At 39.8% G+C, this 27,700-nt stretch overlaps 1 protein-coding gene across 1 annotated transcript in view; it reads left to right on the top strand.

The window, feature by feature from the left end:
* Window positions 1-17,205, top strand: part of fam98a (family with sequence similarity 98 member A) — a 32,179-nt gene extending 14,974 nt beyond the window's left edge. Inside the window, exons 5-8 of the mRNA XM_072580502.1 lie at window positions 4,184-4,264; window positions 8,250-8,366; window positions 12,389-12,556; window positions 15,282-17,205. Of these exons, the coding sequence (XP_072436603.1) occupies window positions 4,184-4,264; window positions 8,250-8,366; window positions 12,389-12,556; window positions 15,282-16,112 (1,197 nt within the window). The 3' untranslated portion in view covers window positions 16,113-17,205. The remainder of the gene's footprint in view (window positions 1-4,183; window positions 4,265-8,249; window positions 8,367-12,388; window positions 12,557-15,281) is intronic.
* The last annotated feature ends 10,495 nt before the right edge of the window (window positions 17,206-27,700 follow it).

The following is a 27,700-nucleotide window of genomic DNA, read 5'->3' on the forward strand; positions in this document are numbered from 1 at the left end:
TCAAGATAACACAACCTTCACTCAAATTCTAATCCTGCCATCTTCATTTGCATTATCAGTGGCCTTCGCTCCAATGTAGAATCAAGAATAGGAATGTCCACTTGTTACTTGACTCTCCATTCGATTCATGTATCTGACTATCAAGCAACCTATATTAATGTACAACCGAGCTTTCGTAACACTGTAATGAGTGGCTCACTACCTAATCTCTCAATGACACTCGCGTTTCTTAAGCTGAAGATACGGATGTGATGGAGTTTGGACCATTGTCACAGGAATACTTCTCATCAAACTATCCAAAACTGAGCAGCTTTTTTGATTTGTGTCAAATCCCACTATTTCCTTTAATATCCAATTCCTCTGTCAAAGCGTTACTGTGCTTGTTGCAAATCCTGTCTACAGAGTGCACGACAGCAATTCATCAAATCTACTTCAGCAGCATTTCCCAACCTTGATATTACCAAGGAAATCAAGAGCAGCTGCTCTGCAGGAATAACATCGAGTGCCTTCCAGGCTTCTGCATGTATTGAATCTTCATCGTTGATGCTTGATATCTTGAAATTCTTTACTTAAAACCACTGACTCCAGGACCTACCACCATTTACAATGGAGCATCTATAATCTAGAAATAAATACGGCCTTTTCAGTGTTCTCCACTCCCCAAGAAAGAAGAGGAAACCACTCTATCATGTTAATTGTTCTTTCAAATTGTGCACAAACGATATGGTGGTTATCATCTGCAAGGTTTGTATGCAAGAGTGACCTGAAAACCCTGCTTCAGGAAGTGGTCAGTGCATTTGATTTTAAACTCCAGGCTATGTTATGCTTCACCAGTGGTTGGAGAAAATTGGAAATTGCTTCCTTAAGATTTCCTGGCAGAATTGAAAAGACAAACAATAAATAGTAAAAATCCTGACATTCCGAAACAAACTAGCATCTGAGAGAACTATCTTCAAGGAATATGCTCTTTATTAATTGCCACAAGGTTTTGTTTTGTTGCACTTTTTGAGGTGGTTGGCCTTGCAAGAAGACTGGAGAGCTTTCTCCATTATGTAAGTACCTGTACTTCACAATGTTTTCTAGAAAAGTCCCGAGTGCAGTTATTTTAAACAAGTCACATTGGTTCCACAGAGGACCATGTAATGAATGATCAGTTAACCATCTTCTGGTGGTGAGACTTAGAGAAGTCATTGGGCAGGAAAGAACTTCCTGTTCCTTCTAATAGTGCTGTAACTTCTTATTAGCATTCATCTTAACGGACAAAGCCAATGAAGAATGACTTGGCCTGGCAGAGGACACTGGCAGGGCAGCTTCATGTAATGGGAAGTCAAGGAAATCTGACTTCATCGATTCTCTACTTTGTGCAGAATGGCAATGTTTGTGCCATTCTGATCGAGAGTTTGTCATCTGGATTTTCTTATTGAATCACACACAAAAAGTGTTAATTTTTCTGACTGAATTTTTGTTTGTTTGTTTGTTTCTATCCACTGCCTCCAAACCTAATTAATGTTTTACTCCTTCATAAACCTACCAGACTCACTGCCTTGCCTCAGATTCAAGGGTGAGATGTCTCTGGAATTATAGCCTGGAGTATTTTTAAGGATGACTTTTGCGTCCTGCTGTGAATTGAACCTGATGTGAAAAAGGAAAACAACTTTTTGAACGTGTTGCAGAGTTAACTTGGAAATATTTGGAAAATCAGACATTTGAGTGCAGGACATTCCGTTGCATTTACAGGTGTTGCATAATCAGAGCAGATTGTTACTGTAGCAAACCTCGTCCACCAGCAGCTTATGCTGTTGTAAAATGTACATGTTTTTGAACTCAGTATTTTCTTTAAATCTTCTGGACACTTGAACTTTCAATCACTAAGAAGTAAAAACCCTGTGGAAAGTGGTGAGATTTGATTGGTGCATTTAGGCCGAAGTGTCCTGTGATTTTTATCACTGGGATAAACTCAGAAATGGGATGGCTTGCTCATTGCTGGTGTTCAGTGCCACTCTCAATTCCTCATGTGATAAAGCAGTCCCTCCCTGCATGCAGTAAGATCTGTACAGTGTTCAAGCTTGGTCAAATAAATGGCAAGTAACATTATACACACCTCCAAGAGTGCCTAACCATCACATCACATCACATTCAGTAACATTCCAGTTGTCTTAACACCCACTGCCTTGAAGCAGACATTCAACTGGGCCACCCATCTAAACATTCCAGATATTAGAGCAGGTAAGAGGCTGAGTGTTCTGTGACAAGTGGGTTCATGTCCTAATTCATCTGTCTCTCCACTGTCTACGTGTGCAAATCAGGAGCATGATGGTAGTGTTGACCAGTTGGTTGGACGCAGCTGCAGTGACATAGAACCAAAAAGTTTGACCTCCTCCAGGACAAAACAATCTTGATTGGCACCACATCCAGCAGCTTAAATGTGCAGGACCCCCACATCCTGTATTGATCAATTTATAGGATGCACAAAAGCTACACTCTCTCCTTCTTTGTCAAAATTCCCCAAACCCACAACCTCCACCACCTAGAAGGGCAAGGGCAGCAAGTGCATTGGAAATCATCACCTCCAGGTTGTGTGCCACCTGACACCATTCCTTTAGTGTTGTTGAGTCAAATCCCTACCTACCAGCACTGGGAACACCATCACCCCTGGATGCAATCACTGAAGAAGGCCCATTGCCTTTTCAAGCATTAGGTTGCTGTCTAGGGATATTTTAGGCTAAAGGCTAGCCAGTGCTATCATTAACGAAAGTCAGTAAAAGAATTGCCTATCTTAAGAGACCTGACATAAAGTCAATAAAAGTGTGATATATTGAATATGTTCAAGAAAACCTAAAGACATTATTTGCCATACATATCTCTTATGATTTCTAGGCATTATGTAATAAAACGTACAAAGATGCAAAACTTTTCATGCCTATTTTCAAGTCACATGATTGTTGAAGAGTTAAGAGGTTGTGATGGGTTAGGTATGTTGAGAATAAATGTCAGTTTTGCCAAAGTAATATACAAATATGCTGTATTAGTATACAGTACATCAAGCTCACCAGATGTCTATATATAATCATCCTTCAGGAAACCAGCAGCACCAAATGGAACAAATCATTGTAAAACATTAGTTTTTTAAAAATATTCTAAAATTTAAACCAAGAATAGCAGCTAGGGAGTAGAATTGGCTCTCCCCAAGACCGCGGTCAGTAGCACATAAAAAAGCACTTTGGCTCATCCTGTCTGTGCTTGTCAAAACCAAAATTGTTTCATTTTTAATTCAAGTGGTTTTCTTGTGAAGCAGTGTAATTGGAACATTAATCTGAAGACAAAAGGTCCAGTTAAATATTAAATGCTTTCAGGAAAAGATCATGTTTCCTGACACAGCCATTTACACTTCAGCCAAGGTTAATTAATTTATTGGACTTAGTTGTATTTCCTACAATTTGAAAGGGGTCAATGTATTAAAAAGTTATTTGAGTTGGCAAATTTATTAAAAACAGAAATTGCAAATCTGGATCATGGGATCATGTCACATATCCTGAAAAATAATTAAATAATAGCTATCTTATTTGCTGTGGGTCAGCAGTCAATAAACATGTGGAGAAGGAGTTAATATTTATACTTGTGGGGAAAAATGTAGCATGGCAAATAGTGTACTTCTCTCTTAATTAATAGAAGTGACGCGTTGGCCTGGAGCAGGCAAATGCAGAGCTGCCAGCCAACTGTGCCATAACCTTTAATCCATTCCTGTTCAGAAATTCTAGTTGTCTTTTGAAATCACTTAAATGGTTCAAATTACCTTCTGTCGTCATGTAATTAAAAACTATTACACTTTCTTGTGGAAAACTTGAGTGCTGCCTGGCATTCATTTTCTTTAACTTCCTAATTTTCACCACCTTTCCTATTATTATTTCAACCCTTCACAGAAGTGACAGAATGTTTAATCAATGTCGTCATTTCTGTTCTGAAAGACATTTGGACCATCCATCTAATGCCAGAATGTAATTTTGCATCATAGACTCTCCAGAATATGTAGCTTTGTGGAGGGTAATTTCATAATTTTGTATTACTTTCTTGTCTTTAGTTTGTACAGCAATCCTCTTTGCTGTTTGATTTATGATTTGACATAAGTGCAATATACACCTTTTATCCATTCAGTTTTTAACTTGACCGTGTTTTTCTTTCGTAGCTTAAAGAATCTCTGTCAAAAGTGCCCCGAAATCATGTTGGAAAACCTCTGATAAAGAAAGCACTTGGACCACTTCACTGGGTAAGTAATGAAACCATCAATTATGAGTGGCACACCCTGCAGAATGAATTCTGACCACTTTTAATGTGAATTACATCACTAATAATTCTGTTCCTAAGTGCTACTAAATACATATTCTTTAACTGCTTTACAATATCCTTTTCCCTTCCTCCTAGTAAATTACTTTATGACTCTGAATCTTGTTTTCAGCTATCTTGTTTGACAATACTTTCAAACTGCAAGTTATATTGTTCCATCCTTTTAATTTTCCAGTTAAGAAAGCTTACAGGATGCTTGTCTTTTAAGTTAGGATGTTGGAAACATGAACAAAGAAGTTAATTTTTTATAAATCTCTGATAAGCTATCCACTCCACCTGGAGTATTGTGTGCAGCTCCAGGCATCACGTTTTAGGAAGGGTTTTAAGAGGGTGTAGAGGATGATGCCAGAACTAAAATCTCTTAATATTGAGAGATTGGAGAATCTTGGATCCATCTCTGTAGTACATTAAGCCAAAAGGAAATGCAGATATTCGCAATTACATATTAAATACAGAATGTAAAAACTCTTTCTTCTACTTGAAATATAACTTCAGGTTATGGATTTGAAATAAACAAATGAATTAGTGGGTAAATTGGTAGATTTCTTCTCACAGTATTAAGGTTTGGACAACAGTCAGTTCTGCTCTAATGCACATTTCTTCAATGCAAATTGGCTATAACGTGATTGAAGAATTTAGACCATTATTTGTAGAACGTGAATGTTTTTCTTACTTGTATTGGCTATAATGTAATTGCAGTGCCACTGGTTGTAATGTTGCTGGTATTATGCGATTTTCTTAAAATGCGGGAGCGGAACTATCATGTTACATCAGAACAGACTGTACATTGGTAGATAATGATGTAATCAGAGTACAGAGGAACTTTCCAAAGGGAGTTGAACGTGTATCTGAAAAGGATTCATTTGCAAGTTTTTGGATTAAGCCTGGAATTTGACACTAAATGGGATAATGTTTTTAAAGAGTAGACATCAGGCCGAATGATCATCTTCTGTGCTGTAAGAATCTGATTCAATACTTTTTTTTTTCAAAATTTTAAAATATAAGAAGTAGGTGTGGGACATTGGTCATTTTGGGCCACCTTTGCTGAAAATGAGAATGCACAAATGAAACACTTGTTTGTTTTTTTGGAAATAGTGTCTCCAAATGCAGACCTGAAAAAGGCAGCAAAAATGCTAAACAAGTCAAAGTAAATACTTTAATGAAGAGTCATGTTGCGTGATGAATTAGTTTGGAACATGGATTCAAGTCCAGTCTATGCTAGCTGCAAGAATCCACCGGGTTGTGGCCTAAATCCAGTCACTGACTGTCTCATTGATAATTTAACACTGCAGTTGGCTCTCCCTGCTTCATAAAATGCTTGAACTCGGAAATAGGAGCATGTTTGATTGTTCCCAGATCTGGCATATGTTATCTTTCCAAAAGTAATTGCAATGTTTGAGTTCTGGGCCTTTTGTATATATTCCCTTTATCCATACCCAGTGCCTGATCTGACCTGTTGCTGTGTCAGGGTAGTAAATGGTGGAATGCGTTCTGTTCCGATATCTCAGACTGATGTCTCTTGATGTGTTGAGCACTTAATTGGGTAATGGAGGCTCAGGGAATATTGCTCTCTGAACCAAAAAAGATGGGACTGATGCAGAATAATTAAGACAAAATACGAATGTTCCAATATTTTATTTTTTAAATTGATTCCACCTATAATCCATTATACAAATGTATGTCACTGAATTCCATTATGTATGGGCAGGGGAAATTTCTGGCCAACTGATTATAAAATAATAGAAGCATACAATATAAAACATGCTACACTCTCAGGCATTGCATTCACAGACTCCAACACATTCTGGATGAAATGATTTTTTCCTCAAATCCCCTCTAAACCTCCTGCCTTTCACCTTACACCATTTGCTGTATTTTTTTTCTTTTTTTTCCCCCCAGCGTCTGTGTTATGTGTGCGCAGATGTGAGACACAGTGAAAGACACAAGGTGCATGAATCTTTATTCAAATTTCCACCACCAGGAAGAAAGGAAACACCCAAGTGGCCAGTGACAAGCAGTGCCCTTCACATCAAAGGGCAATGCTGTGTGATCAAAACAGTGAAGGGGAGGGCAGGGATTAAATCAAAATAGAGTTGGAGGGGGGAATAATGCAGTCCACTCCCTGTGGTGCCCACCTCTCCCTGAACAACTCCAGGGTGTTGGTGGACACCGTGTGCTCCTTCTCCAGAGACACCTAGACTCTAACGTAACCACAGAAGAGGGGCAGGCAGTCGGCCCTAACAACCCCCTCCACAGCCTGCTGTCTGGACCTATTTATGGCTAGCCTGACCAGGCCCAGGAGCAGATCCACAAGGTCTTCAGAACTGCCTTCTTTTCCCTCTTTCCCTCTTTCCCTCTCTTCTTCTCTCCCCACCCCCCACCGCCCCGTACCAGGTGCCCAAAGATCAGGAGCGTAGGACTGAAGTGCAACCAAAAGCAGAGAAGGAGGTTTTTGAGAAAATCAAGAAGGGAGTGCAAACGCCCACGCCCAATAGAAACATGGTCCACGGACTCCACTGCGCCACAGAACAAACAGTTGGGCTGGGAGTCCGTGAACTACCGCAATCTGCAGTTGCAGGGGACAGCCTCGTGCAGCACCCTCCACCCCAGATCCCCGAGAGAAAGGGAGAGAACTCCCGTGTAGAGAGCCCTCCACTGGGGATCTCCGCTGCCTGGTGGCAAACCATTTGCTATATTGTTATTGACTGTTCAATTAAGGGCACCAGCTGTTTTCTATCCAATCTGTCCATGCCCCTCACAATCTTAGACATCTCAATCAGATCCCCTCTCAGTCTTCTCTGTTCTAAGGTTGACAACCCCAGCTTATCCAGGCTCTCCTCTTAGGTGTTGCATCACAGGCATCAATGTTGCGAATCTTGTCTGCACCACTGCAGTGCCATCACTTCCTTCCTACAGTGTAGAGACCAGAACTGTGCACACTTTTTTCCAGTTGTGGCTTAACCAAAGTTTTGTGCATCTCCAACGTAACCTCTGTGCTCTTATAAAGTATGCCTGACTGATAAAGGCAAGTGTCCTATCTGCCGCCTTAGCTACCCAGTTAAGATGTTCTGTCGCCTTCAGGGATCTATAGTCAAGCACTGCACAATCTTTCTATTCCTCCTGAGCTTCCTAGTGTCCTGCCATTTGAGTGCTTCCTTGTCTTATTATTTCTTCCTGAGTACACCACCTTTCACTTTTAACAGGGTTAAATTCCATCTGCCACCATTCTACCCATGTAACCCAAGACCACCTTCCGCACTGTCATCCACCTGGCAAATTTTTGTCATCCACGATCTTACTTATCATCTCCAATATCCTCTACATTTTTCTTCTATGTTGTTTACATATATCACAAACAGTAAGGGACCCAGCCCTGATCCTTGTGCTGTGCCATTGGATACTGTCCTCCAGTCACACAAAGCCTTCTACCACCACCCTCTGTGTCTCCTCTCACTGAGCCGATTTTGAATCCAGTTCACCAAGTTACTCTCGATTCCCTGTACCACATGCAAAAGAGAAGTGTTCTGGTGCCCCTTTATGTTCCTTTTATTTCATGATTTTGGTGCTTGAGTAGTGCTGTGGAGTCTTTGCTTATATTTTATTTGATATGTTGGTACAATTGCAATATTTGAGGCATTTGGATGGGTATATGAATAGGAAGTGTTTGGAGGGTTATGGGTCAGGTGCTGGCAGGGGGCGCTAGATTGGGTTGGGGTTTCTGGTCGTCATGGACAGGTTGGACCGAAGGGTCTGTTTCCATGCTGTACATCTCTATGACTGTCGTTTTAGAATCAAACAAGTTAGATTCTAAAGTTACTGAAAATACATTTGCACTGCTATGAAGTTTTCTCTTCAATGTAGTTGTCATGGTATTTGAAGGAAAGAATGTCCTTTCTGTTTACTGGCAGGAGAAATTAGAAGCTATCAATCAGGTCCTGGTTAACGAGTATGAAATTCGACGAAAGATGTTGCTGAAGCGAATGGATGTAACCATACAGTCATTTGGCTGGTCTGATCGAGCTAAGGTATTGGATTTTGTAAAGAATCCTGTTTTTCCCTTATCCCAAAGCAAGTTGTGGGAAGAAAAAACAGCTTTTCTGGAATTGTGAATTATTAGTAATTGTTTTATGGTATCCTATAGTGAAGTCGCTTAAAATACTAAGGGGAACTTTTACACAATTTTGACAAAGTGTCCTTGGACACTATGTAAAGCTCAAGTCACTTCCATACCTGAAAGAAGAATAGTGCTTGTAAATGGCACAGTAGTAATGAATAGAAATCTTTGCGTGGACTGTTCATGCATATTAAGAACAGGAAAATCAACCCATTGAAAATGGAAGTGTTTCTATTTCTGACAAACCATGTTAAACTTTAATCACTAAATTACAAATGTCACTTATCCGTAATGGGAGCTGTTGTGAGAATTGCCAAATTACACCTCACTTAACAATATGGCAACTGGAGAGAAGAAAGTCACTTTACTGTTTAAAATCCCACAACACCAGGTTATAGTCCAACAGGTTTAATTGGAAGCACACTAGCTTTCGGAGCATCACTCCATCAGGTGATAGTGGAGGGCTCAATCCTAACACACAGAATTTATAGCAAACATTTACAGTGTGATGTAAATGGAATAAAAGAATGACTAGGGTAGGAATAGGTCCAATCAAGGATAGTAATGGGAAGTTGCGTGTGGAGGCTGAAGAGATTGGGGAGGCACTGAATGAATACTTTTCGTCAGTATTCACTCAGGAACAGGACATTGTTGTCGATATGAATACTGAGGCACGAATAAGTAGAATGGATGGCTTTGAGATATGTAGAGAAGAGGTGTTGGAAATTCTGGCAAGGGTGAAACTAGATAAGTCCCCTGGGCCTGATGGCATTTATCCTAGGATTCTCTGGGAAGCAAGGGAGGAGATTGCAGAGCCATTGGCCTTGATTTTTGTGTCCTCTTTGTCTACAGGAGTAGTGCCAGAGGACTGGAGGCTAGCAAGCGTGGTTCCCTTGTTCAAGAAGGGGAGTAGGGATAATCCTAGTAACTATAGGCCAGTGAGTCTCACTTCTGTTGTGGGCAAAGTCTTAGAGAATTGTAAGGGATAGGATTTATGCACATCTGGATAGGAATAATGTGATCAAGGATAGTCAGCATGGTTTTGTGAAGGGCAGGTCATGCCTCACAAACCTTATTGAATTCTTTGAGAAGGTGACTAAGGAGGTAGATGAGGGGAAAGCGGTAGATGTAGTATAATATGGATTTTAGTAAGGCGTTTGATAAGGTCCCCCATGGTAGGCTACTGCAGAAAATAGAGAGATATGGCATTGAAGGTGAGTTGGAGGTTTGGATTAGGAATTGGCTGGCTGGAAGAAGACAGAGGGTAGTAGTTGATGGCAAAGGTTCATCTTGGAGTGCCGTCACTAGCGGTGTTCCGCAAGGATCTGTTTTGGGACCATTGCTGTTTGTCATTTTTATAAATGACCTGGAGGAAGGGTTAGAAGGTTGGGTGAGCAAGTTTGCGGATGATACGAAAGTCGGAGGAGTTGTAGACAGTGAGGAAGGATGTGGCAAGTTACAGCGGGATATAGAGAAGCTGCAGAGCTGGGCAGAAAGGTGGCAAATGGAGTTCAATGTAGCTAAGTGTGAGGTGATTCACTTTGGTAAGAGTAACAAAAAGATGGGGTACTGGGCTAATGGTCGGATACTTGGTAGTGTGGAAGAGCAGAGGGATCTTGGTGTCCATGTACACAGATCTCTGAAAGTTGCCACCCAGGTAAATAGTGCAGTGAAGAAGGCATATGGCGTACTGGCTTTTATTGGTAGAGGAATTGAGTTCCGGAGTCCTGAGGTCATGCTGCAGTTGTATAAGACTCTGGTGCGGCCGCATCTGGAATATTGTGTGCAGTTTTGGTCGCCATACTATAGGAAGGATGTGGAGGCACTGGAACGGGTGCAGAGGAAGTTTACCAGGATGTTGCCTGGTATGGTAGGAAGATCCTATGAGGAAAGGCTGAGGCACTTGGGGTTGTTTTCATTAGAGAAAAGAAGGTTTAGGGGTGACTTGATAGAGGTGTACAAGATGATTAGGGGGTTAGATAGGGTTGACAGTGAGAACCTTTTTCCACGTATGGAGTCAGCTATTACAAGGGGGCATAGCTTTAAATTAAGGGGGGGTAGATATAGGACAGATGTTAGGGGTAGGTTCTTCACTCAGCGAGTCGTAAGTTCATGGAATGCCCTACCAGTAGCAGTGGTGGACTCTCCCTCTTTATGGGTATTTAAGCGGGCATTGGATAGGTATATGGAGGATAGTGGGTTAGTGTAGGTTAGGTGGGCATTGATCGGCGCAACATCGAGGGCCGAAGGGCCTGCACTGCGCTGTATTCTTCTATGTTCTATGTAACTGAAATTTATACATTGAAAAATTGATTGTCTGTGAAGTCTATCATCTGTTTGAATACCATGATAGTTTCACTTCTTTCATGTGTAAATCACAAAACCTTTTTTATATAAAAGTTGCATTCTCAGGTTAGCTGTTAACAATGGGTGATAGCTGGACAATATGTTGAAGGTATTAGCCCCCTGTGTTCTCTGTCATGGTGATTAGATTGATTCTAATCTTAAAAAGTGAGATAACGGAGTTTTACATGAATTCGTGCAGTTTTTGAACAAAGTACAATGTCACCCTGCAAGTACAAACTCACCCCACAAAGTATATGTGCGCATGTGGGTCTTTGTGTCTGTCGTGTGTGTGTGTGTGTGCGTGTGTGTAGTGCAATGGTGGTCACCTGTAATGTGACCTGAACCCAAGGTCCTGGTTGAGGCCCTTCCTATGGGTACAGACATTGGGTTCATGTCACATTACAGATGACCACCATTGCACTACACACACGCACACAGACCACCCACACATGCACCCCCTCAAAGACACTCTCACGCATACTCTTTCTCACACTCAACCCATGTGTGTGTAGAGTGTCTTATAGGGGGTGCATGTGTGGGTCGTCTGTGTGTGTGTATAGTGCAATGGTGGTCATCTGTAATGTGACATGAGCCCGAGGTCTATACTCATAGGCAGGGCCTCAACTGGGACCTTGGGTTCATGTCACATTACAGATGGCCACCATTGCACCGCATGCTCGCCCCCACGTGCGCCCCCGCCCACTCTCGCTCTCAACCCAGATACACACACACACTTTTTGGGGTGAATTTGTACTTGCAGGGTGGCATTGTACTTTGCTCAAAAACTGCATGAATTCATGTAAAACTCAGTTATCTCACTTTTTAGATTAGAATCAATCTAAACATCATGGCATAGACAGAGAGCACAGGGGGCTAACACCTTCAACATATTTCTAGCTATCACCATTGTTAACAGCTAACCTGAGAATGCAACTATTTTAAAAAAAAGGTTTTGTGATTTACACATGAAAGAAGTGAAACTATCATGGTATTCAAACAGATGAAAGACTTAACAGACAATCAATTTTTCAATGTATGATTTCAGTTACATCACACTGTAAATGTTTGCTATAAATTCTGTGTTAGGATTGAACCCTCCACTATCACCTGATGAAGGAGCAGCACTCTGAAAGCTAGTGCTTCCAATTAAACCTGTTGGACTATAACCTGGTGTTGTGTGATTTTTTTTTAACTTTGTACACCCCAGTCCAACACCGGCATCTCCAAATCATGACTTTACTGTTTGAGTTAGTTCTGTCTTTGCTCTTTCACCTATCAGACTCGATCAGCAGTAATTTGTTGATATCTTGAAAGCATTTTAAATGCTACAAGATCTTTTTAGTCAGTCCGTTGAATTAAAAAGAACTTCTTAAATAAATGCTACTGATGCAGTTGCAGCATCAGCTCTTTTTAATAACAGCTTTAATTTTGGTTGGTGGTCTTAAGTTCTTTCTTTATTCAGGTTACTAAGAAAAACTCAACTCCTTTTATATCTTGTAAAGCTCCAAAAAGAAGTTTTTTGTGAGCTATCCACTCATTATTACATTTTAATACTGATTTGGTTTTTGTACGTTCTGCTTCACATAGACTCAAACTGAAAAATTGGCCAAAGTCTACCAGCCCAAGCGTGCAGTTTTGAATTCAAGAAGTACCATTTGTGTGGCACATCTGCTAGCTGCCCGCGAGGACCTGTCTAAGATTATGCGAACCAGCAGTGGCTTAATCCGAGAGAAGACTGCATGTGCTGTTAATAAGGTAAAATAAAGTTTGGCTTTGTTAGTAAGGACAAATATGAACACTGACTTGACATTGCGCACTATAACAATTGAGTACAATAAAAGTGAGTCATGTTCCTAAAGTCATTGAATTGTTAATTGTGTTGCCGCATCCTAATCAGTTTGAACTTCAGTTTCAATTTCTTTCACTGTTGAATTGGTAAATAAAGCCGTATTTAATGTTAGAGTTTCAGGTTAAGTTTGTCCTTTTGTAGATCAGTTAATGAAAATGACCCTGAATGCTTCAAAGTCATTTCCACTGGCAAATGTAACACTTCCAATATCCCACAAACAGCTAACAGAAATTTTGATTTTGTTCATAGAGATGGGTAATAAATGCTGGCTTAGCCAGTGACGTCCTCACCCCAATTGCCCAGAGGGCAGTTAAGAGTCAACCACATTGTATGTTTGTCTGATTTGCTTTTCTTCCAAAGCTTTTAGTTAGGAGAGGAATGTTGTCCCAGGCTTCTGGCGAGCTCCTTTCTTTTTTTCCCTTTTAAAATAATGGAATGAAATCTTCAATTTCTTATGATTCAACAATAAATTTAGAACGTCTGACTAGCAGCAAATCCTTTATTGTATTTATCTGCTGCAAAACTCAGTAACTCTGACAAATTCAGCAAAAGCAACTGCTACTAATATTTGTCTGCAACGCACAAATGTTAAAAAGAATAAAACACAGTTGGGTGCTCGCATTCCATTAGTGTGTTTTCTTACATCCCCTATTTGTTTTTATTTATTAATGTAAGTTACTAAATGAAAAGGCTGAAAGGTTTTGTTAAGTGAATCATTTTGGACTGCTTTAATTTTATTCTTTGTAAATCTTGGGGTTGATACAACAATGCACCTGATGTGTGAATAGATTTTCAAAGTGCATTTAGTAAAATACCATGTAATAGTCTTGTTAGCAAATTTGAAGCCTGCAGGATTAACAGGGTGTTGGCTGCTTGGCAAAATAATGGACCGTAGGACAGAGTGTAGTGCTGTTGATATTGGAATCACTGCTGTTTTTGTATGTTAAATGACCTGGATTTGGGTCTACGCAGCATAATTTAAAGTTTGCAGATGACCTAAATCGTGGAACTGTATTAAGCAATGAGGAGGATAATAATAGATTTCAGTAAAATATTGACTGAAATGGGTAAATGAATGGTAGGTGAAATTTGAGAGTATATGTTGATTTATTTTGGAAAGATGAATGAAAAGTGGCAATATAAAACAATCAGTAGTTTCACAAATAATGTAGGAACAGACTTGAACATGCGCGCACACAAATTTGTGGAGATACCTGGAAAAGTTGTGGTGGCCCAATTAAGGCATACAGATCCTTGTATAAATTATGAAAAACAAGGAAGTTACATAAAGGCTTTGTAAAACACTGGACAAATCCTACATGCATAAAATGACTTATTTTGAGTACCACACATTAGGAAGCATGTCAACTCCTGAGAGAGGAAAGAGACAACATGCTGGAATGTACTAGAGATGACAGACTTTAATCACGTAAAGACTAGAGAGAATGGAGTTGTTATCCTTTTTATACCAGAAGATCATGGGGGGTTATAATTATTAAAGGAATAGCTGTATATAAAGACAAACTGTTTCCAGTGGTGAAATGGTCAATAACTAGTGGACATAGATTTAAGCCTAAATGGTGGGTCTGATGGGACAAAACAAGGAGGACATAGAGGGCAGCAATTTGTGCCATGAGTTGGTATGATCTAGAATGTGCTGCCTGAAACGTTGGTGAAAGCTGTTGAAGGGAGGAAATTTACAGGGTGATATGAAAAATATAGGGGAATATCACTAATTGGGCCGTTTGTACAAGATCCAACACCTTGTACTGCATCATTTTGTTATTTATCCTACTTGACTGACTATTTTTATTCTGGAAGCATATAAGAACTAGGAGCAGGAGTAGGCCATCTGGCCCTTTGAGCCCACTCTGCCATTTCAATAAGATCATGGCTGATCTTCTTTTTTGTGGCCTCAGTTCCACTTACCCACCCTCTCACTATAACCTTTACTTCCTTTACTGTTCAAAAACTTTCTTTAGCTTTGAAAGTATTTACTGAGGAAGCCTCAACTACTTCCCTGGACAAGGAATTCCATAGATTCACAACCCTCTGAGTAAAGACGTTCCTTCTCAATTCAGTCCGCAATCTGCTCCCTCTAATCTTGTGGCATTGCCCTCTTGTCTGAGTTTCACCTGCCAATGGAAACATTCTCTCTCTACTTCTATCTTATGTATTCCCTTCATAATTTTGTATATTTCTATAAGATGCTTCTCATTCTTCTAAATTCCAATGAATATAATCCCAGTCTACTCCATCTCTTATAAGTCAACCCCCACCTCATCCAAAACAGTGAACTTCGTTTGCACCCCCTCTAGTGCCAGTATATCCTTTCTCAAGTAAGGAGACCAAACCTGCACACAATACTCCCAGGTGTGGCCTCACCAGCACCCTGTACAGTTGCAACATAACTTCCCTGCTTTTAAACTCAATCCCTTTATCAATGTAGGACAACATTCCACTTGACTCCTTAATTTCCTGTTGCACCTGCAGACCAACCTTCTGTGATGAATTGTTTTTAAATAAAACTTTTTACATTGCGATGTCCAAAACTCTGAATGCCTGAACTAATATTGTTCAAGACTTTCATACTTCCAATAACTTTGTCCTTTTGGTTTCTTCTTTTTGCAGGTACTTATGGGACGAGTGCCAGACAGGGGCGGCAGGCCAAATGAAATTGAGCCCCCTCCACCAGAAATGCCACCGTGGCAGAAAAGGCCAGACAATGTCCAGTCCAGCAGTGGACGTGGAAGAGGTGGATATGACCAAGGGTCTTATGGAGGAGGTGGAAGAGGTGGATACGAACAAAGCTCCTATGGCGGAGGTGGAAGAGGTGGATACGAACAAAGCTCCTATGGCGGAGGTGGAAGAGGTGGATATGACCAAGGCTCTTATGGAGGAGGTGGAAGAGGTGGATATGAACACAGTTCTTATGGAGGAGGTGGAAGAGGCGGATATGACCAAGGCGGGCGAGGTGGGGGCCGTGGTGGATATGATAGGACAGAACAAGGAGGACGTGGTGGAGGCAGAGGAAAAATTCAAGGCGGATGGTCAGACGGAAGTGGCGGCCATCAAGATTCTAGCTATCAAGGGGGGCATGGCAGTTACCATAGTGGCGGTTACCACAGTGGTGGCTACCAAGGCAATGCTGGTTACCAAGGAGGTGGCTACCATGGGGGTGGTGGAAGCTATCAAGGAGGTGGTTATCAAGGGGGTGGCTACCAAGGACATCAAGACAACCGGAATCAAGATAGCAGCCACGAGCAGGGTGGTGGTCGAGGTGCAGGACGTGGAGGTCGTGGTCGTGGGGGTCGTGGAGGGCGCGGGGGACAGGGTGGTGGGTGGGTCAACAGAGGTGGTCTAACCTATAACCAGGGAGGGCAGTTTGAGCAATATTTCCAGCATGGTGGCCAACAATACAATGCTTCTGGTTTCTATCAAGGTAGGCAGTATTCTAGCTAATATTTGATAGCTTTGACTATTGGCTTCTTCCTGCAAGAGTCACAGGCTCAGCCATAAATAGTTACCAACTGTCGAATGCCACTAAAATCCAGTACCTTGTATTGAATCAGCAGTGCTGCAGATTTGTTTGTTAAACAAAGGGAAGCAAAACCACCCACCCTGCTTTCAGCAGGAGTGAAGGCTTGTGATTCTAAGTCTTTCTGTTTTGACCTCCCATCCCCACTCTTCATAAAATGGGTTTTAGGCTTAAAACTGTACTTAAAGCGCAGCAAAAAAAAACTGCTTCTCTGCATGTGTGACTGTCACTGGCAAGATTAAAACTCTTTATTTTGTTGAAAGTGCACTACAGACCGAGCATATAAGCCCCAACTGAGCCTGGAAGCTTCCTTTTCTAATAGACTGGTGCTTTCAGCAAAACATTTGCAGAGCTTACATTTCTCTAATGTCCTCGATTAAGCCACATGGTAACTTCCTGCTGGCTGTTAATTGTACATAACTGTAAACTTCACAAGCAGAGTGAATGACAGTCTGAAAGATGAGCAATTAAGTATACGTGTGCTGTTTTGCTGTTTTGAAATTGTTGGATTTTAGTTAAACACAGTTCATGGATGAGGGGAGGTATCAAAAGAGGATTTCAGTACCAACCTTTTATTTAAATGTGTGTAAGAAAGTGTGTGTATGCATATTTGCATTTTTACCCAAACATTGAATTGAGAAATTTGTGATTTGGGTGACACCCATGGTTTTTTGTGTGTTTCTAACTTATAATGGTTGAGAAGTTTACTGTATGTCATCCCTTTTGCAAATGTGTGTAGTTTGAAAGCTGCAAAGGATATTCAGCACAGAAAGGGCTAATGTGTAGGTTTAACTAATTCAGCCTTAGATTATGCACAATGCCTATAATTCTACAGACAATTGAAAATATTGGCCAAGAATGGCTGACTGTATTTGTAAAATACTAATTGTTTTTGTTCCCATTGAATATTGGCAAGGGCCTGATCGTACATGGCACACTTCATTATTTGGAAGTTGAGGCAGTTGCTGAATATAACCCATGGTCAAAGAGCTGGAAATAAAAGAAAATGTGAAACAAGTTATCCTATATACACATTCTTGTGTTGTGATTTAATCACTGATTTCTTTTCAGTTTTGAGTAAAAAATATCAGTTCACATATCTTTCCTGTTGACTTTTTAATTGATCTGCCAGCATTGAAGTCATTGTAGCCCTCTGAGAATGTAAATTAAACACTTATAACTGACATTGTATTCTGGATAGGTTGTAGCTACAGCTGGGTGGTAGGATTTTTGCAGGGTTTTTTTTTGGCACTTGTACGCTAGAGGTCACTGTTGTAAACAGAGTAACAGCTGTTGATTAACACGAGCTGATGCTAACTTGTGCTATTCTTGTCAGGAAGTATTTTTGATTTGTTGTTCTCTCTTCAAATTACTGTATCTTATTTTGAAGAGATCCTTAGCAACTGTTTCTATCTTGCTCATTTAAATGGTTATCTTTGGCTGAAACTGCTGATCAAATCCCCTCAGGCTCATCTCTAGACACCAGAAACACAGGCAAAGCATTTGTCAGCAACTAGAATCATGTTTTGATTGTCTTATTTGTGTATAACATAAGGAATTTACTCTTTTCAAAAATAATTAAATCAAGGCTTTAGCACTAGTTTGTCCAAAAATGGTGGGGCCAAATATAAACTGCTGAAGTTATTCAATTCAGCGGTGTATATACTGTACATTTCTGTTTGAAAATCTAAACTGCATTTAAGTCTAAAAATTGCCTGTTAAAATTCTCTTGTTAAGACTCTGGCTTTCTTTAGGGATTGACGCAATACTTTGACTAGTGGGCAGAGAGATCCCGCTTGGCTCATAAAAACGTGGTTGATTCTTTAATGTAGTAATCTAATGTAGTACAGATTAAGTAAATTTTTGTTATGTAACAGATGTACTTGCATAATTTATTTAAATGTGGGAACTGATTTCCTGCTCAGTACAAAGAAATTTTTCAGTTAATTTCTTCAGACCCTTGTCCAGTTTGATCTTAATGCCAACATCAGCTGTGGGTGGCTTGTAGGAGTTGCTGCTTTTGTTCTTGATAGAAGAAAGGTAAATCAGCCTAAATTGCCTCTTCAAATTATCTGTGAACTTTTTCACCAGAGAATTACAGGAATGCAATTGAGGTTGTGCTGTGATAGGTATATTGATTGAATGACCTTGCTGCATAGGCTGATGTATAAACTGTTCAATTAACAAATTATAACATTGGTTGAGGTGGGTGATGCAGTGTGTCAATGGAGTTATGTCCATGTGTAAGCCATAAATCATGCCAAATTTAACTATGATTATTAAAATATTCAGAGCTGGGGATATAACTGCTTAGGGTAGAGGACTCCTTCATTACAGAGTGAAATCACTCTTTGACTGATTTACCTAAAGAAATTTGCTATACGTGAAGCTTAGGAACATTTAAACAGTTATCCAAATCAAAGATTGTGCCCAGAAACAGCAATTATTTAGTTGTGGTATGGGTTCCTGGTATTTCCATATTCTATAGTAAGTGATTTTGATTCCCCACATTCATTTTTAAAGCTGCTGGAAGTTGGTAGGGATGAGGTCAGCTGGCATGGAGACTGAAGCCAGAAGTTGACTGGAAAAGAGCAACTATGTCTGAATATTAACAATTGAATAGGAGAACCAACAGAGGGGAAAACTGCACCCTTCCCCTACCAGAACATGGCTTGTGCCACTTCTGTTATAGTCATGAGCCTGATCAATCACTTACCCCATTGGCTATTTGATTCTATTATCGGACTATTTCAAGATTTGTTTTTGCTTATAAATATCGTGGTTATTTCATCCCTGTGCCACAAGTCTACTCGAAGTTTAAATACATAAAATATTTCTCGCCACATTCACAAGTGATCTTAACTTTTTGCAAATATAGTGATGTGAATGGAGCTGCCGAACATTGTAGCTCCCCTGTTGGAATGTTGTAGTGCAGAATGTTTCCATAATAAGTGCTATTCTGGATGTAAAGTATTAATGTAATTTAAGGATAAAAGGATGTGTTAAGTGACAAAGTACAGATACAATTGACACACATTTGTTTCAAATTCCCAGTGCAAAACTATTTGTTTGAGTTTTTCATAATTTGGAAGATATAGTTGTGTTGGAGGGTGGCACAGTGGCTAGCACCACTGCGTCACAGTGCCGGGGACCCGGGTTCAATTCCTGCCTCTGGCAACTGTCTGCGTGGAGTTTGCATATTCTCGCCGTGTCTGCGCCGGTTTCCTCCCACAGTCCAAAGATGTGCAGGTTAGGTGAATTGGCTATGCTGAATTGCCCGTAGTGTTAGGTGGATTAGTCAGAGGTAAATAGTCAGGGGTGGGCTTCTGTTCGGAGGGTTGGTGTGGATTTGTTGGGCCAATGGGCCTGATTCCACACGGTAGGTAATCTAATCTAAACTACCATTCTTTGACAGTGTGGGTTAATTGGTATAATGTATTAACCACATTGATAGGAATTGTGGGCGGCACGGTGGCACAGTGGTTAGCACTGTTGCCTCACAGCGCCAGAGACCTGAGTTCAATTCCCGCCTCAGGCGACAGTGTGGAGTTTGCACGTTCTCCCCATGTCTGCGCGGGTTTCCTCCCACAGTCCAAAGATGTGCAGGTTAGGTGAATTGGCCATGCTAAATTGCCCGTAGTGTTACGTAAGGGGTAGATGTATGGGTGGGTTGCGCTTCGGCGGGGCGGAGTGGACTTGTTGGGCCGAAGGGCCTGTTTCCACACTAAGTAATCTAATCTAATCTAAGGATATTACGATCATGGCATCTGTAAAAATTGTGGTCTTTGCCTTTGATTTACAAAATCTGATTCTATTTTTGTCAAGCTTCAACTTTCCTGGTTTGTTTTTATTACAGAAATGTTGCCCTTATTCCATTGTTGATTCCAAATAGTCATTTTATTAAATTGCATTGTTTCAAAACAACAAAGGGAAAATTTGCACTTGTAATACCTATAGTTAACACTCAAGTCTCCCATTTTGAATTGACAATCATTGATGCAAAACTGGTACTTGTGAAAACAATAGATATTACTCTACAGATTTTAACATTGAATTCATTGTACTTAGTGTAAACCCAAAGATTGACTATTTAGTGTAAATTTTGATTTTTGTTTTCTCTCTATCTATCTTTCTCTCTCTTGTATGTCTCTGTCTGTGTGTCTCTCTTCTGAAAATTTAAGTTTTCCTTTGCAATTTAAAGGGGATAATTGAGTCCAGTTAGGACAGGTTTTGACCAAGGAGTACCTAAACATTTATATTTGTGTGCTAATGAAAATAGTTTGGACAAACCCCTCCAAACGTGTTATGCAACTACCTGTAACTGGGCCTTCAATTGGGGATCATACAACTAATTATTTTTTAAGCAAAAATAGAAAACTATTTTAATGCTTTAGAATCAAAACATTTTTCAACAAGAAAACGGACTCTTCGGTCCAACTCGTTCATGCCAACCAGATATCCTAAATTGATCTAGTTCCATTTGGTCCTCTAAACCCTTCCTATCCATCCAGGTGCCTTTTAAATGTAATTGTACCAGCCTCCTCCACTTCTTCTGGTAGCTCATCCCATACACACACCATCCTCTGCATGGAAAAAGTTACCTTTCTGGTGCCTTTTTAAATCTTTCCCTTCCCCCTTTAAACCTATGCCTGCTAGTTTTAGTCTCCCCTAACCTCTGAAACAGATCTTGACTATTCACCCTATCTGTGCCCTTCATGATTTTATAAAACTCTACAAGGTTGCCCTTCAGCCTCCAACCCTGCAGGGAATATAGCCTCAGTCTTTTTAGCCTCTCCCTATAGCTCAAACCCTCCAACCCCGTTCACATCATTGTAAATCTTTTCTGCACCTTCAAGTTTAACGTTTTTGTTTAATAGCGGGGAAACCAAAATGAATGCAGTGTGCTTTAAGTTTTTAAACTTTTTTTTTGTGTGTTGATGGAAATGTTCAACTCTGAAAAGCCTCAGCTTTTGAAGAGCACCTTTCCTATCCAAATCTCTCATTAACTTTCTTCTTGGGATTTTTGAAGACCATGCTAATCTATCCCATATTACAGGCAGATGGAATTATATGAACTGATCTTCTGTGGGCTTTTCCTGGTTTAGAGGATGAGGCATTGCTGGAATTCCTGGACATGGGTGCCTGCTGCAACACAATGCAATGAATATAGTTGTGAATGTTGTGTTTGTGCCAATGTTAATGTGCAATGAGATCTTTTAAACATCATTTGGATGAGTACTTCTTCCATTTAAATTTTGGAATCAAGGAAGTTATTCCTAGCCCTAATAGGGTAGACTTTAGACTTAAGCTCCATTCCTGTAAAACAGCTTGGAGCAGTTTATTGCATTAACAGTTGAGCAGTTTTGGTAAGGGAGAAACGTTTGAGTGTTTAGCTTTTACCTTTGCAGATGTAAAATAAACATGCTGTCATCTTGTGACACTTGTATATGATGAGTAGTTTGAGCAGGCCAGTAGTTGTAACTGCAGCAATATCAATATTTAATCTGACAATAAAAATCAATGAAATTAAATCCATAAATAGTTGGAAAAGAAAAGTAATGCAGAAATGAGTAATGATGGATCATTTTAACAAATAGCAAGCATCATTGTAATTGTTGCTTCCTGTGCTTTAATTGTTGTGTCAACATAATTTCTGGGCCTAATGAATGACCACTGATTCCTGCAGTGGATATTTGCTCAATAGAATTAACAGTGGGGAATCAAACTTTCTGATTTTTAAAAAATCAGAAATCACATTTCAGTAGATTATTGCATTAAGAGTAGAAGGATGTCTTTTGAAGAGCCTAGACAAAAGATCAATTCGGGGCATATGCTCAACCATAGACTAAACATTGAGACAAAGAACACGGTGTAGCAAAGCAATGACATTGCAGTTGAAGCTTGCGTGTCTAAAGTCAGAAAGCTGTAAAATTGTTGGGCATCTAACAAAAATTCATATTTGATGTTCAACTAGAGACATTAAAGTGACTTGATTAGAATTTTAAACAATGAGCGAATGCAAAAAATGATTTCAGTGCTCCAAGCCTTTTTGTTTAAAGGAAAATTTCAGTGATTTGATCTGAATTTACTTGATTTCTACCCAATCTAATTATTCTTGGCTGGAGTCTTAAATTGAAATACTTTTTTGTTCATGTATATGGGTGCCACAGGCTAGACTTTTATTGAATTCCCATTTCTTCAACTGCCATGGAGGGATTCAACCCATATCTTCAGAACATTAATCTGGAATTCTTGATTACTAGTCCAGTGACTTTTCCATGAAAATGCCACCTCTCTTGTTGAAAAGGGAGTCATGTTGTTGAAGCTATTTGTTTTGCCCTCATCGAGAGAAATGCAACAATGTTGAATTTTAAATGATCGCAGCTATTTATACTGCAGGAATAAAAGGGCGCTAATTGGGTAGCAAGTTGATTTTATTGGCTCAGGCATTGCTATGGAGAAAGTAAAGGGAAACAATAGTTTTCCCTTGTTTTCCAGTTAAACAATATGGAATAATTTAAACAGTTTTTGAGCGACTAAAGATAAGTGGTTATGATTGTAATCTACAAAAATAGAAATTGTTTCAGAAACTCCACAGGTCTTGCAGCATCTTCAGAAGAAGGGTCATTGGATTCGAAACATTGACTCTGCTTTCTGTCCACAGATGCTGCCAGACCTACTGAATTTCTTTCGCAATTTATGTTTTTGTTCCAGATTTCCAGCATCTGCAGTTCTGTTTCATTTTAAGGTGTAATGTAGCTTGTTTACATGTGCTAGAAATACGTTCATTCTTGGGACCTGTTCTTTGCAAATAAAGTGAATAGGTTTCAGGCAAGCAAGCCTTTTATGCATAGGAAAGGGGTTCCTGTACATGAATATGTACTGCTCCTAGGAAGCATAAATGAGCCATGTCACATTGACCAATTTGATTACATTTTAACTAACTAAAGATAAATTATCTTAAAATACTGAGAAGCTAGACAAAGGCTGAAAGTTCCCATGGCTGTCTTCATGACAATTGTCTTAATCAGCAGAGTCCAGTTGCCAACTAATCCACACCCCTTTCTTCCTCTAATATAAATGGTTTTGATAGCTTAAAATTTGGTACTTCTAGTTTGTTCTGACCAGTGCACAAACTCAGTAATATGCCTGTCTCTTCAGATATAGTCAAGTTCTGTACAACCATTCCACTGTTTGAAATAAAATAAGCATTAGCTCAACTTGATGTGACTGAGTTGAGTATGCTGTGACTTGTTGTTATTAAAGAGCCGCTCTTTGCTCCAGCTCTGCTTTGTCGGTGAGATCACATGATGCAGATTCCAACATCAGCAAGGCTACTGTGCAAGATGTCAAATTATTGACCTGTATTAATGCATTAGAAATTTATCAAACATCCTTAAAATAGCTGATGTTGGAACACAATATTTGAGGTATATGTTGGATTTTCTTAAATTTTCCCATTCACAATTGTGATTCAAATATGCCCATTTGTCTTGATGTACAAAACCCAAGTCTTTTCATTCTTGTTGGATACGACGACGACGGAATTTAAAATTTTGAGGAAGAAATTTTAATTGTTTATTTCCTCCGTAGATCAGTTCCCCTTTTGAGTCTGATCAAAATATCAAAAGAACCACAACCAGAAATGTTGGGCATAGTTTTATCACACTGAAATCCAATTACTTACACAGGATTACAGTTGTCCCACAGTTGGGGTTATGTCAGTTACTTTTACAAGTTGCAACTCTTGTAGCAGCTCCCAGAAGTTTGATCTGTTTTGTGGTTTGAGACTATGACAATAAAGATACATTTATTGCTGTCTGTCCCCTAACTTGGGTTTATGCTTTTTAAACTTTTAACCAGGCCCTCCTTCCTGGATGAATAGATTATTGTCTCAGAAGCTACTGGATTTGGACCTTCCCATACATAAGATGTACAGCTTCCACATTCTCTGAGCTCCCTGGCTTTTTGTTGCAGAATGTGACTTAAAAATTATAAGTTAGCCTATTTTTGCAATCTGCTTCTTCTCAAAATAATTTACGTCAGACTGTTGGCAGAAGTCTTGTACATATAAAGACAACAGTAGAAAGGACCAGGAGCTTTAGCTGTATTATGTTATGGACTGTTCGCCAGGTCTACTTGTCTCATAGAAAAATAACAGTAAATGTGCTTAATTGAAAAGCTTTAAATTACATAGAGATAACCGACCATTTATGTTGTGTCTGGATCCAGAAGTATACTGAACTTGTGGTATCACCCTCTCCATAAACTAAATTCAACCTAGTGTGTCAATTGAATGAGCAGTTTGGAAAAGGGGCTGGAGACATTTACAGTAGTGGACTGTGTATTTTAGTTGGGATAAAGGATCTACTTTGTGGGATGTGAACCAATGATTTCACTCCAGTTGCTTTTATTTTGTTTGTCTGCCCCTATTCCAAATAAATGCAGAAGTAATTGGGCATAAGTATTTAATGCAGGCTAAAACTCCAGTGCAGTACTGAAGGAGTAATGCTTAAAGATGTCATCCTTCTGAATTACACCCCTCTCTGTTGTTTTAGTTAAAGGCACTTGGAAAAATGGGATTTCCCCCCCCCCCCACTCACCTAGCCATGCAGTTAAATTAGTTCCATCATTTTATACATAAAATAAAATGCACCACAAAAAAGCAACCCCCAGCCAGTGAATATTGTCACACAATATTGAGGTGTGAAAAATTGTACAATATTGGTGCTTGTTACCAGTTTGAGCTAAAGGACATTGCTGAGGAGGACCTTCTTCAACCCATTCTCCTCTCCCACCCCCTATTTTGCATTTGGAATGCTTTGATAGCAATGTGAGGAAATCTATTTTCCAAACACTCAATCCTCACCTTAATCAGCACCAAGACCTTTTTGTGAAATGGTTACACATCTGCATGGTATTGGCTTGAAAAAAAAGTTGGCACTCTGGTCTTCAAAGGCACATGAATAGTCCTGTGACTTTGATAGACAGTCCTGCTTACTACTCCGAGTTCTGTTGAGTAAATAGTGATATTAATTTCCTGGTGGTATGTTTGGATTAGAAGTGTTACACCCAAAACATTGACTTCTCCACTTCCTGGTGCTGCCTGACTTGCAGTGTTCTTCCAGCCTCCTACTTGTAGAACATGGAACATTACAGCACTGTACAGGACCTTTGGCCCCTGAAGTTGCACCAACCTGTAGAACCAATCTGAAGCACATCTATCCTACACTATTCAAATTTCATCTATATGTCTATCCAATGGCCATTTAAATGCCTTTAAAGTTGGTGAGTGTACTGCTATTGCAGGCATTTCACACCCCTACTCTGAGTAAAGAAACTACCTCTGACATCTGTCCTATATCTTTCACCCCTCAATTTAATGCTATGTCCCCTTGTGCTAGCCATCACCATCTGAGGAAAAAGGCTCTCACTGTCCACCCTTTCTAACCCTCTGATTATCTTCTAGGTCTCAATTAAGTTACCTCTCAACCTTCTCTCTAACAAAAACAGCCTCAAGTCCCTCCACTTTTCCTCATAAAACCTTCCCTCCATAGCAAGGAACATCCTAGTAAATCTCCTCTGAACCCTCTTCAAAGCTTCCACATCCTTCCTATAATGTGGTGACCAGAACTGTACACAATGCTCCAAGTGTGGCCGCATCAGAGTTTTGTATAGCTGCAGTATGACCTCGTGGTTCCAAAACTCAATCCCCTCTACCAATAAAAGTTAATATACACATACCTTCTTAACAACCCTATCAACCTCGTGGCAACTTTCAGGGATCTCTCTGCTCATCTACACTACTAAAAAATCTTATCATTAGCACAGTATTTTTTTTATTCATATTGCACCTGTCTACTTTGGATTCCAGCATCTTCAGTTTTGTCTTTAACTGTTTGGGTTTCAGGTACTGAATCTATTTCCCCAGCCAAAGCCATTTTTAATATAGCCATTCGCATAAAATGAACTGGCACTGAGCTCCCCATCAGTCAGCCAGTGTAACTTTGGCAGTAAAGCCAAAAAAATGGAATCCTGCTGGCAACCCCCATAACTCCAACAATCTCCTCTTCAGTTTATGGGGGAGATTCGAACCTCTAGCTTGTGGAATAGAGGTGGCTAGAGACACTGCCAAATATGTGACATGACTTCCTTAACTATGTTTGATAATATAATTTTGAGACAAACGACCAGAATGCATAATGTGCAAAAATTGATAGACTGTCACTTCAGCAACACAGACCGAGGATGCAGTTACTGCCCTTTCCAGTGGGGAAGAGGGGTCAATGCTAAAAGGATTATCTTACCCTTGTGCAACTGGTCACTGATGCAGCAAGTCCAGCAGGAAAAACAATTTTTACACTATTAAAAGCATTCCTGCATGTTTTAATCAGTGCTACTCTGAGCTAAGTATAATTACAAGCGGCAGAAAGGCTGCAGGATCTCATCTAGATCACCTGGAAGACTCCACAAATGGCATTGCCCAGATCGAATACAAATCATTCTTTATCTCGGGTGCACCGAAGACTGCCTTAAAATTAGGCTCGGGATTTCTGCCTGGGGGTAGCACAACAACGTGGGTAACATTTACTCCTGGTTTCCGACTACCTGAATATGATTGGAATAGAGACAATGCATTCATGGTCCAAAAGTACCATAAATAACACCAGAGGCTGAGGAGTATTTTGTCAAACAGCGATGCTTGTCTTCATTTGCTGTGGAGAACGCATTGATGCTGATTTACAGTTAACTGCCAGACTTTATTTAAATTTAAACCAGGCATGTTGACTGTATGGAAAGACTCCTAGCAAATGTGGTTCACTTGCCAATCAATCAGCGTTCTCCTCTTGTTCAGTGTAAATGTTAGTTTCTTCCTTGATTAGCATTATTGCAAATTGATGAGTGCAAGAATAAAATGTCCTTTTTCATCAGTGCTCAAGCTTTGTACTGCTAAATGACTAAATGTGGAATATTCTAAAACTGACAGCCACATTTAAAGTTTTATTTGATACGTGTAATGTGCTGTAAGTATCCTCTTGAATGTAATAATTGCAATTGTTTCTCTTTCACAGACAAGTTACCCCAAAAATATGAGGTAATGCTGTGCTTCAAGTTTTACACAATGATTAACTTCCAAAAACCTGAATAGAAAAAGTTGGCAGCCATAGAAACTTTCCAGTTAATTTGGAACTATTTTCCAGGTTCATCATGATTTGATTGCTGACATTTGCTGAGTTGCTTGTGGGTTTCTTGTTGAAGTTGTAGGTGCCCACCACGATATTCTTAATTTGCATGTTGAAATGTAATTCTTTGCTGTTCCAGGACTATGGGATTTGTGCATGAGATCTGACCAGCTGCCAGATGATGCAATCAGGTATGATGGAGTTGAGATGTGGTGGGCATACACTGGTGAAGTTTGAGAGATTTTGATAGATTAAACAAGTGAAGGAGCAAGAGTTATGCCATTTTATACAAATGATTTATCATTTTAATGATACTTGCCAGATAGAGG

The sequence above is a fragment of the Chiloscyllium punctatum genome, chromosome 11, assembly GCF_047496795.1.
Source record: "Chiloscyllium punctatum isolate Juve2018m chromosome 11, sChiPun1.3, whole genome shotgun sequence".
NCBI lineage: Eukaryota > Metazoa > Chordata > Chondrichthyes > Orectolobiformes > Hemiscylliidae > Chiloscyllium > Chiloscyllium punctatum.